General features: G+C 41.5%; 1 protein-coding gene across 1 annotated transcript in view; it reads left to right on the forward strand.

The window, feature by feature from the left end:
• The window catches only part of mcf2lb (mcf.2 cell line derived transforming sequence-like b), a 34378-nt gene that overhangs the window by 14455 nt on the left and 7813 nt on the right, over positions 1-12110 (forward strand). The window contains exons 4-21 of the mRNA XM_070837743.1: positions 1238-1328; positions 4672-4791; positions 4926-5042; positions 5430-5579; positions 5697-5821; positions 6826-6940; positions 7048-7167; positions 7899-8090; positions 8198-8389; positions 8642-8801; positions 9873-9934; positions 10058-10143; positions 10323-10389; positions 10475-10590; positions 10701-10770; positions 11485-11577; positions 11661-11753; positions 11865-11990. Coding sequence (XP_070693844.1) covers positions 1238-1328; positions 4672-4791; positions 4926-5042; positions 5430-5579; positions 5697-5821; positions 6826-6940; positions 7048-7167; positions 7899-8090; positions 8198-8389; positions 8642-8801; positions 9873-9934; positions 10058-10143; positions 10323-10389; positions 10475-10590; positions 10701-10770; positions 11485-11577; positions 11661-11753; positions 11865-11990 — 2095 coding nt within the window. The remainder of the gene's footprint in view (positions 1-1237; positions 1329-4671; positions 4792-4925; positions 5043-5429; positions 5580-5696; positions 5822-6825; positions 6941-7047; positions 7168-7898; positions 8091-8197; positions 8390-8641; positions 8802-9872; positions 9935-10057; positions 10144-10322; positions 10390-10474; positions 10591-10700; positions 10771-11484; positions 11578-11660; positions 11754-11864; positions 11991-12110) is intronic.

The raw sequence follows: 12110 nt of genomic DNA on the forward strand, positions 1-12110 counted from the left end.
TTCCTCCTCCTCTGCAGCTGAGATGTAAAGCAGTTTGTGCTTTAAAAGCCTGAGTGGCTGAGAGAGTCTGTGTAGATGATTGAGCGCTGATCTGAGAAGTGTTGATGATGGAGGAAGAGAATAGTAAGAGATTAAAGGGGAGGAACAGTGAAGAAAAAAAAGAATGAGAAGTGCCACTATGTGTGAAATGTTACAGTGAGAGAAAGTAGAGAGGCAGACATTCAGTGTTTTTCTAACAAAACCCTCATGCTTACAGTGGCATCCACTTTGAGTCTGTCCCCTCCCCCATATCTGTAAAGACCTTGCTCATTGGCTACCAGAGCTGCTCATCACTCCACAGCCATCCTCTGATAGGCTTGTGTCTCAGCAGCTCCCTGCGTCCCATTGGATGGCTGATAGATGGCTGCAGTGCAGGGGGGGGGGCCGCAGGCTGGATGCTGTGATGGTCTGAAGCGTTTGGCTCCCTCCTCTTCAAACAGCACAGCGGTCTGGGATCTACCTCTAAGACACACATAACCATCATCTCCTGTGTTTTCATTTTGCCTTGATTATCCTAAGGATTGCTTTTTTAATCTGCTGCCACCCTGTTTGTGCATTCAGTAGCTGCAGGATTGTGGATATGAAGGCAAATACTTGAGGATTACTGGGATACTTCTGCATGAAATGTTGTTACAGTGCTGAGGCGCTCACGTGCACCTATGCTGAAGGTGCATTATGTTTTCAAGTATGGGAGTCTGCTGGTGAGCCGCACATACGATTGTCATTGATTGTTGGTGGGGTGCAAACCACAGAGCCCTCCTTTCTCCTGGGACCAGAGAGGACAGCAGGGGAAGGGGGGCGTAGAGAGAGAATGTGGGACTGGAGGCTGATGGCCAAGAAATCTGGAGGTACTTCACAGCTTCTCTTTTTATTGCCTGCACCAGCTGTCTAAGAAGATAAAGAGCAGCGTAACAAAACAGCTAGCTGTGAACAAGCACCTAGTCTCTCTACTATCTCATTGTGCACACAGTGAGGGACGTCTACATGTTTGTTTTTTGTCCTCAAACACGGCTATTAGGAGTCATTATATTGTAATACTGACTTTTTCTGTTGCACTCCCTTTGTTGGTGTGCAGAAAAAGTTGTGCTCTCTTCTTACCATTCACTGTGCTGTTAAATCAGGCTCTGCTCACCTGAACCATGTAGCTGGGTACAATTAGATCACTGTTTAATTAGTGTTCCCTCCCTGTGTGTTCCAGTTTGTCTTCCACAGGCGTGGGTTTCATCCTGGTCATTGATCGGCGGCAAGACCGATGGGCGGCTGTCAAGGGGACCCTGCTTCGTATCGCAGTAAGTTGGTCTTTGTGCATGTTCATGTGAACACGTGCTTACTCTCTGTCTGCATTGTCTGTGTTGTCTTTGTGTCTGTGTGGGAGAGAAACAGCCCTTTAATCAACTCTAATCATGAGGACGCAGTTTTGAGAGGCTCTGGCCTCGCACCCTCACCCGTGGGGAGAGGAGCTTGTCAGGCCAGAGAGTGGTTTTGGAACATCCCCATGTCTCTGTCACAGCGCCATCACTAATATCACCACCACCCCAATGGGTGTGTGTGTGTGCGGGGGGGGGTTGATATGAGCCAACCCCATCCTTGAACTCTATCCCATCACCATCACAGCCTGCCATGTGTTTCCACAGCTACGGGGAAAAATAAACAGTCACATGCCAAAAGAGGCAGAAGGAGATTATGTTTCTTTTGTTCACTCATTGAAATGTCACACTTGTCATCTCTGCATCATCTTATTTACTACTGAGAAACAACAAATGCATTTGCACATCACAAAAGGCCAAAAATTAAGACACTGAGTCTGCTTAATTGATGGATAACTCAGCCTGGTTAAAGGACTTTACGTATTTTATTTTTTGCTCTGTAATCAGATGCTGCATGTTCCTGCAAGAAGGAAACTGTTGTCTTTTTAGCACAGAATTTATTTTTCTATCACCTCTTTCTTTCCTACAAAGTGGTTCATCACATGTTTTTTGAGACAGAGCACTGATACTAGTCGTGTCAGTAATGTTGTGTTGAATAATGGGAATGTAATGGTACAGCGTCAGAACTAATGAAGGTTCTCCTCTTTTTGCACTTATTTCAGTTGTTTCACTCCTTTCTCCTGGGAACCATGATGTCTATCAGTTCCTCTGTGTTCAATGTGTTCTGTAGGGGGATGATGAATCACTGGCAGCTCTCCGTAATCCATTATGTGGGGGAGAATCACCCCCATCCTACAATCTTTCAACATATTGTTTATTTATGCTAAAACAATGCACAGTTGACTAGCATCATGATTCAGGTTCTAATTATATGCCTCTACCAGGTGTTTCTGCATAAAACACTGTGTTGGGTTGAATAGATCCTCAGCGGTTTGTCATTAGACAGCAAAGTCATGACTAAATGCAGAGAGGGATAAACGAGAAGATGTCAGAGAGAGAGAAGGAAAGATAAATATCACCACCCGTGGTCTCGAGAGACAGGGGAGACCACATCACTCGTTTCAAATTAAATCAAGCTTTATTAATCCCACAAGGGGGACTTTTACAGACTGACAGGCTGGTAATAAGGACCATTCAGTCATCCCTGCAATAATGCCCTGTTTGGGCTGATTCAGCCAGGCTGCTAAATGGATGATGATGAAAGCCGCCTCTTTTCATGCTGCCCCCATACGTATATTTGTTGTAGAGACTAGTTCATGAGCCAGATCACGCTGCATTCAGAGCAGATTGTGATGTATTCACTCAACAAGGTTATTCAGTCAGTTTGTACATGCATGAGGATGTTTGTGTGAGAGACAATAAGCGAGGATATTGAATCTTTACACTGCTGAACGATTCCCTTTGTCTTTTGCCTGTCTGTGTACACGAGCACACTTGTGTTTACATGTGCTTGTGTGAATGCGTGATAAGGGTGCTTTAAGGCAAGCTTCCCACTGACGTGCATGGCTGAGTTTGATCTGATGACAGACAGAATGTGTGTTGATAGACTGGTCCTAATTAAGTCTACACAGTTACTGCCAGTCCCTGAAGCATGCTCTCTTCCCTTGTCATTTATCTGGCTCTTTTTTGAGGCTGTGTGTGTGTGTGTGTGTGAGCGTCACTCTACTGTTGTTGCCAAAAAACAAGTAGACCATGACCATGACTGCCTGTGACCTTAGATCCAAGCAGCACGGTTGAATGCTTAGAAGCTACAATATACATTTAAAGGTTAAGGCTGGAGATATTCTATAGTGTTGCTGTTGTCAAGAAAGCCCATGAAAAAAAAAAAAACAGACTCTACTCCATCTGTGGCACATAGTCCCACATCTTACCAACAACATAAATATTTGGCCATGGATATATAGTTTCATCTTTAAATAAATTTGTTTAAGTTTTTAAATAGTTTTTAGCAGACATTACTTATATTCTCAAATTACTCAAATAGTGTAATAGTTAGGGACTATTTTGTGCTGCAAATTTGGCGTACTGGTGTGGATTTATGGCAGTTAGGATCCGTTTTTATTTTGGATCTTAACATGGGGTTTGTTCAAAGTAAGGAAAATCTTGGTAGACGCACTTTCTTATTACTGACTTCCTTACTTGATTTAGGGAGCCAGTTTTTGAGAGTGCTGCACAAAATGTTAAAAACCATTAACCATATATACACTGAATATAACGGCTCTTTGTTGCACGGTAACGCCTACTATTAAAAACAGCAGTATATCCCATAATATTTTTCACCCCCGATGGTGAATGACCATGTTCAGTGTTCCTCCTGGTTTTGGCAGGTCAGCAAGGACACACTGAATTGATTTATTAATTCCATTAACAGTGCTTTTCCCAAGTGGTTTTTATTAACGATTTCATTGTCATTTCTGCTTAGAACAGCATTCCACAACTCACTCGGGAGGGGCGGCCAATCAGACAAACCAGCCGTTTAGGTCATTAGCTAATTAAAGTTGCATTAACTACTGTATTGCCTCTGGAGGGGAGATCAGTGTCCACTGTCAACCGTCATCCAACTGCTTTCACAGCAATACTCAGTCCGTCAGCGGGTGTTAATCCATCCCAACGTTTTAATTGGCATTAAATTGGTTCTATTGGCTGATCTGAGTGTGTGGTAACTACATGGCATAATGAGGAGGATCAATAGAGATGTTCCAAAAGCATCTATCACATTTTTTTTCTGCTTAGGAAAGATGTTTTTGCTTTATGCTGAGTATGTTCGTAGCGAGGCAAACTTTTCCTCGTGCATCATTCCATATCAAAAAATCAAAACTATGCCACTTTAAAGCATTCTGATGCCAGCAGGGTAGAGAAAATCCTGAATACATGTGCCTCCTTCTACCTTATTATTCATGCAGAAGTATCTTGGGTACATGAAGATTAATGATCGTGCCACAGGACGGTGCCCTACATCCCCCTGTTCTCTCCCATTCTCTTGTTCTCCACATATTCCATGTACATGCTTGAATATGCTTGAGCGAGAGTTTTCACATGGGAGACAGAGGGACTCACAAAGGCAGGGAATAATACATAGTAAGTACAGGCTGTCGGTTAAAAGAACAGAGCATGTCCTGCTGAATGTATAATTGAGTCTGGGTGGAGGAGGATCCCGTCTGCTTTGTTGCTTAAGTGACAGTTTCCATCTACTCTCCAATTTCAGGGCTCCTTCCCAGGGAACCTCCAGCTGGTTCTGGTTCTGAGGCCCACTGCCCTCCTGCAGCGTACACTGTCTGACTTCCTCTTTAAATTCAACAAGGATGAGTTCAAGATGAAGGTGCCGGTGTGTACAGTCACTCTCACCGAGAATCACTGTGTCAGTCATAAAGAATTCAGTGCTCGTAGTACACAATTGCTAGTTAATGCGGTTAATATCAAGTAAGATGTCTGTAATAGTTTCAGGTGTTTCTGTTTCAGGTGATCATGCTGAGCTCAGTAACTGAGCTGCACTCCTACATCGACTGCAGCCAGCTGACACGGGAACTCGGGGGAACGCAGGAGTACTGCCATGAGAAGTGGATCTCCCACCGCACTGTATGTACACTGTATACACTATCTCAGTGGTCAGCATGGACACCATAACACTGCTCCACACCACCATTACAAGGCATTTCATAAGTAAGATGAATTGATACATACACTGAAATAAGTACATGTAAAAAAACAAAGAAAATAGAAATAAAATGAATAAACAGACAGAGAGAATTATGTATTTAATTTGAGATTCTCAAGCTACTCTGAGCTGGCTGTGTTTTGCATATATATCACAATAGTCGTATGAAAGTTAATACATTGTCAAAACAAGGCCACTACATAAGAGTGAAACCCTCAACTTTGTGTTTAGTTTGTAAAATCAAAAAACAGCAATGAAATATGCAGCCAAAAAAATCAAAACTGACTGTTGTGTCTCTTGTGCATCAGGCTATTGAAGGCTACGCATTGATGGTAAAGAAAACAGCACAGACCCTGCAGTTGTTTGGGACTGAGCTGGCTGAAACCGAACTCCCCAATGAAATCCAGGCCACCACCATCCTGCTGAGCACACACACCAACAAGAAGGACAAAATGAAGGTAACACCATTAACGTACACATACATCACATTCATTTTTTCTCTGTACATCTCTGTACACAGTCTACTGGTTATGTATTTGTATTATATTACTCCATCTGTCTGTGTTTGTCTGTAGGAGGACCTGCTGGTGGCTCTGGGTCAGGGCAGCAGGCTGCTGGAAAGCATCAATGAGCCTGTAGTGCGAGACCCAGACCACAACATGAACCAGGATGAGCTGGAGAACCTGGCAACAGTGCAAAGGTTAGAACCACCAGAGCTGATATGGCTCCTAAAAACCAGGCTGTTGTCCAGAGTCAAATAAATGAAGACAATCAATAACAAAAACAGATGGAAGTAATCATGTTTCATCTGGTTTTGTAATTTCTTAGAAAAAGCTCAGGTTCTAACCATTATACATATATATATATATATATTATACTACATTATTATACATTATACAATGAACTACTTGTAGTGACACTAATAACAAACTGAAATAATTTTTTTTTTATTGTCTTAAACTATAAGACAATAAAAATAGGATAAAAATAAATAAGTGAATTATTAACAAAATAAAAATTGAAGGAAAAATATTTTGTAATTTATAATGTTAATTGATAATCATTTGAACAATTAAGCAAATGTACGAAACATTTTCAGTTCACAGCTTTTCAATGTTTTTTCTCCATTACATATAAAAGAAAATTGAATATCTTGTGATTTTAAGACATTTTCAAGGTATAATTTTGTACTCTGGGAATTTGCTATTATTTTTCATATTTAAACTGTTAAGATAGAACCAGCCATTCAAGACAGACACTTATGTCATAGTCAGTTGAGAATTAGTACTGGAGTAGATGTAGTGTGTTTTATCACACTTACTCTGATTTATCCATGTAATAAAGCCAGCAGACTTTTTGTTTGTTGTTGTTGTTGATGACTGGTGAATTGTTCATGGCTCTCTGAGCTCTGTGCTCAGTATAGTTGTAATAATAGTGGGCAAGGCAGTGTGCTTTGAGGTCAGACAGTATTTGATATTTTAAGCAACACTGAGGGCACTGATTCCCATGTCAACAGGCATTAGTTTTACATAACGTGCACACATGCAGACACACAGAATAAAAATATCCAAATATCCCAGTCAGCATCCCTACTCCATTTTCTACTCTTTTCATTTCTCCCACCACTGCTTTTGGTCTGGGTTTTTTTTAACAATCCATCTCCATCTCTTGCTGTCCCCATCCCTTTCTCTGCCCCTCTTTCAGATTGCTGTCTCAGCTGGATGAGACAGAAAGGGCTTTTGATGAGTTCTGGGTGAGGCATCACACCAAACTGGAGCAGTGCCTCCAACTGCGCCACTTTGAGCACAACTACAGAGAGGTGAGCTGGAGCCTGTTGGCTCAGGTGAAAGCGTCCACGCTGAACTTCGTCAGTGTCAGCGTGATCCCTTTTAAACTGGAAAACTGACTGTGGTATTCCTGCTGCAGGTGAGGGCTCTGCTGGATCAGGTGTCTGAGAAACTTGCAACCTTCTCTGAGGTGGGGATCAGCCCAGCCCACGCTGACCATATCTTCTGTGAATTCACCACCTACGAGGAGAGAGTCTGTGTAAGTGATACCCAACCCCTCACAATTAAAGCTTTGTCTAATCATGGCATGAATGGACTAATAATATATTCATGATGTAGATTTGTTATATTATCATGTCTGATTGTTTCTGAATAACAAATCACCAGTATTAATAAATTAATAAAATTCTGTGCAATACATGTAATCAGACAGACTGCAGTGAGCCAGTCAGTATTACAAAATAATGGGATTGTCATGATAATTACCTTTTACAAAGGTCTGACAGAGCACAGTTTAATCAAAAGAAAGCACTCAGGCTGTGTACTGCTCTGCCAAGGCTGCACAATCATCGACATTTACTTTAAAAAATATAGTTTTGAATTGAATCTGACTCCAGAGCTCTGTCAAAATACACATTTCAACCATCTTGACTGGCTGATGGAGACTATTATTTTTGGGGTGATACTTAAATCCTCCCTGGTAATATTAGGGCTATGAGGAGGAATAATACACACAAACACTACGTACAGTATAGTGTAATGTAGTACAGTGTAAGTAAGTATAGTGTAAATTTTGCAGGTTCTCTTAGAGTTGACAGGTGAATATTCCCTGACATTCTGGTTGCAAGTTGGGCCATGAATTCAACAGTTTTTGTCAAATAGAGTAAGGTTACAAAAAATCACAGCCAGTACAGGAAAACTGTATAAAATATACTTAGATATGATCAATTTTGTAGGAGATATTTGGAGATAGTAACTGTCGCTCCACAGGAGGCGCTGGACAGAGCCTTGTCCTTGGCCCGCGAGGGTGATGAGCTGATCCAGAACTCCCACTATGCTGAGGACTCCATCCAGCCCAAATGCGGCGAGCTTAGAGCAATCAATGAGACTGTTAGCAGCAACCTGAGGGCCAAGAAGGACCACCTCCTCAAAGCGATGGAGCTGCACCACTGTTTGGAGAGGGTCAGACCACACGGCCACACACACACACACACAATGTAGCTGCTTTGTCTTGTTTTTTTTTTTTTTGTTTGTTTTTTACTAATTCTTCCTGTGCTGTCTCACCTCAGGCTTCTAAATGGGTTGATGATGGTATATATCTGCTGGCGTCTCAGCCAGTAGACAAGTGCCAATCACATGAGGGGGCGGAGTTAGCCCTGCAGGAGCTGGAGCGTTACCTGGATAACGCAGGCCAGAACCAACTGACAGACCTCAGTACCATGTGGAGTGAATATGAGTCAGTGCTCAACCAGCAGTTCAGGGTAAGACGACCGACCAAAGATATGACCAAGATTATTGTTAACTTCTGTCTCTCACCAGTGGGGTGTAATTTAATCCAGGATGTAAAAGCTGCCAGTATTCTCAGCTGTTTATAATGTCTCAAATATTAAACATTTATGTCAATTTCAAATTATATGCTAACAGAAATGATAATAAATGTCTTAAATAAGCATCAGGTATCACAGTACATGGCCATAATCAATACCTGCTCTGATAACTGCTCTGTGTGTTAGGACCAAGTGGAGAAGGTTTTCCAGAAGCAGGCGTCCATGCAGGAGATGTTTGACAAGAGGAGGGTCAGTCTGAAGAAGCTTGCAGCCAAACAGACCAGGCCGGTGCAGACCGTCGCCCCCAGACCGGAAGCCTTCATCAAATCGCCTCTCAGCTCACCTGGTTAGTCGCAGTCACTTTTACACAACACTGAGCCTATTCAGACTTTTCAAGAGGCTTTTATGCTCTCCATTCTTTGCGCGGCCCTAATGCGGTTCACATTACGTACAGCCCTCAAAAGTACATTATCAGACCTCGTATTTAGGCTATTTTCTGCAGCCCTTGAACACTTGATAGAGTGGATGGATTATATGGATCTGGCTAATGCCTCATATGGTACCTTTCCTGTTCCAATGACAGCCAATCTTAGAAGCTGTTTCACTGTAGACGCAAATAACCAGGAAATTTGGAGGGATAAATACTGTTAGTGACTCTTAAGCATCCATAAATCAAATACTCATGGGTGGATGCTCTGTCAGACCCGTGTCTTATAGTGTTAAAAGAAAAACTTTAATGCATTAATAAGGATTTTTATTAGTCTTTCTTGTCTTTGTTGGTGCAGCATGAAAATTAGATGTGATAAATTCTGAAATTTGGATGAAACTGTTCTTTATCTTCTACACTCTACTGTCATTCACTGTTCGGGTTTTTTTTTTTCTTTAATAATCTTTATGTGTTTTAATCATAGACTGTATATAATATTTACTGTAATAGAAAACATGTATGTCAGCCAAACCATATCATTTTAAAAGTATCATGTTGCATGGGTAAAATCTCATGGTGTGTTTGCAGCATTATTTAGAGTAAAAACACACTCAGTTCCAGCATCAATCAACAACATCAAAATGAGAAATAAACACTATGATACCTTGTACAGTCATCAAAGTCTACATCTATTGCATTACAAAAGAAGTTAGAATTATATCTTAATTCACTTCCTCGCTCATATATTCACTCAGTTTTAGGGTGTTTACAATTCATTTAAAATTGCAATAGTTGAGATTTAAACAAACAGGCTAAAATAAAAAAACAAACAACAACTTTGAATACAGCCTCTATATATACTACCAAGCATAGGATGTGTCAGATATCACGTTGGACTGATGACCTACCAAGACTTGCATAGATGATCTATTTGGGTGCACATGGGTGCATTTCTCTACATTTATTCTGGCTATTTTTCCTCTGCCGCAGCACACAGAGCTCAGCTGGAGAAAAACAGCTCAGAGACAGACTCTGGGAACATCTGTGATAAAGTGAGTATTGTTATAGTTCTGTTTGTGTGTGCACACTGTCTGTCCAGTTGTTCTCCAAACCTTGTGTTGTCTGTTGCTTATCCCGGTGATCCAAGGTTATTACTTTTTTTTTTTTTTTCCCAGGGAAACGGCCAACAGCAGAATGGAGACGGTAACAGCAGACATGCCTCCCTGTCAGAGGAGGAGGAGAACCTGGCAGTTCTCAGGAGGTGAGGGATCAGCCGTTGCTCTTTCATCTGTAATCAAATTACACAGCAGATGGACTGTGTGAAAACAGTTATCTATAGGGCTTGCATCTATCTTTTCTGAGTGTCTCTACCATCCATCATTTGATCTCTACCTTTGCCTTTTGTATCTGTATCTATTCCTATTCTCCCTCTGCCTGCAGGCACGTTATGAATGAGCTGCTGGAAACCGAGAGAGCCTATGTGGAGGAGCTGCTCTGTGTATTGCAGGTGTTTATTCACTCCTCAAAATGTTCCTTCCTCTCTGTCCTTTACCTGTGCCGGGCATTTCATGTTTTGTTTTTGTGTCTTAAAGGGATATGCCTCTGAGATGGACAATCCAGCAATGGTTCAACTCATCCCTACTCCTTTGCAGAACAAAAAGGAGGTCCTGTTTGGCAACATGCCCGAAATCTACCACTTCCACAGGAGGTGAAAGAGCGCCATCTGCCTGTCATTGATGATATCAAAGCACTGTTAGCCATCAAATCTAATCCACGTTTCTTTCCTCTCATTCTTCGCTATCTTCACTCTGTTTCCAGGACTTTTCTGAGGGAGCTGGAGCAGTACACTGACTGCCCAGAGCTGGTTGGAAGGTGTTTTCTACAGAGAGTGAGTGATGTTGAACCCATCTGTGCTGATGACAGTGTTGGGGGAAGAATTCAGATCCTTTACTCAAGTAAAAGTGATTCCACTCTGTGAAAATACTCCTCTTCAAGTCAAAGTCCTGCATTCAAAAACTTAGTAAAAGTTTCTGAGTATCATCAGCAAAATGTATCAATCTACAGAAAAGGATCAGCTTTTTACTCAAATGTGGTCGAATTAATATTATTGGTGCATAAATGTGTATGCTGCATTTTACTGTTGAAGATAATTTAAACTAATTGTAACTACTTTATACTGTATACTATCAAACTGTATACTATGGATACTAGTGTATCATATCATCATAAGTCTATATATAGATGATCATATGTTTGTAGCGTCCTGGTCCTGTGAGAACTGTGTGTCTTAAAAAGTCAGCTTTCCATGAGCTCAGAAAAAAAAACAGCCATGTCTTCGACTGTGTGACTCTCCATTTTCCAGCTAATTCAAGAGGGGTTTTAAAGAGTTTATTTAGCTTGAACCCAGGAAAGGACTCTCACTCCATACAGGAACAATTAATAAGTGCAACATTTCCCTCTGAGATGTAGTGATGTAGAAGTATAAAGTTGCAGAAATACTCAAGTCAAGTAGAAGTACCTTAGTAAATGTATTTATTTACACTCCAGCACTGACTGATGAAGAGGTTTCCTGAGTATAAATTGTTTCACTGCCCTCCTCTAGATGACAGACCTGCAGATCTATGAGAAGTACTGTCACAACAAGCCTCGCTCTGAAAGCCTTTGGAGGCAGTGCTCAGACTGCGCCTTCTTCCAGGTGAACAGACACACCTTCAACTCTTAAAGTAATTATTCTTTGCTGCGATTTATTTTACTCAATTCTTTATTTATTTCCATCAGGAGTGTCAGAAAAAGCTGGAGCACAAACTTGGCTTAGATTCCTATCTGCTGAAGCCTGTTCAGAGGATCACCAAGTATCAGCTGCTACTGAAGGTATGATACTATCTGTTCAGATCAACTGGGCAGTTAAATCGTCTTTTTAATAGATTTTCTCGTCTTCACTCGCTGCCACGGGCTGCATGTTGATTGTGTTTCTGACTGCAGGAAATGCTTAAGTACAGTAAGAGCTGTGAGGGGGCTGATGATCTGCAGGAGGCACTGACCTCCATCTTAGGCATCCTCAAGGCCGTCAACGACTCCATGCACCTCATCGCCATTACGGGATATGAGGTGAGACAATAAGCAGAATGCAGGGTTATCAGTCACGGGACAGAAGATTTAAACAGGTCACAGACATAAAATGGAAAACAGAGTGTAGATACTGTCCTGATACATTAAATGGAAGTGAGA

Source organism: Pempheris klunzingeri, chromosome 10 (genome assembly GCF_042242105.1).
Source record: "Pempheris klunzingeri isolate RE-2024b chromosome 10, fPemKlu1.hap1, whole genome shotgun sequence".
Classification (NCBI taxonomy): Eukaryota; Metazoa; Chordata; class Actinopteri; order Acropomatiformes; family Pempheridae; genus Pempheris; species Pempheris klunzingeri.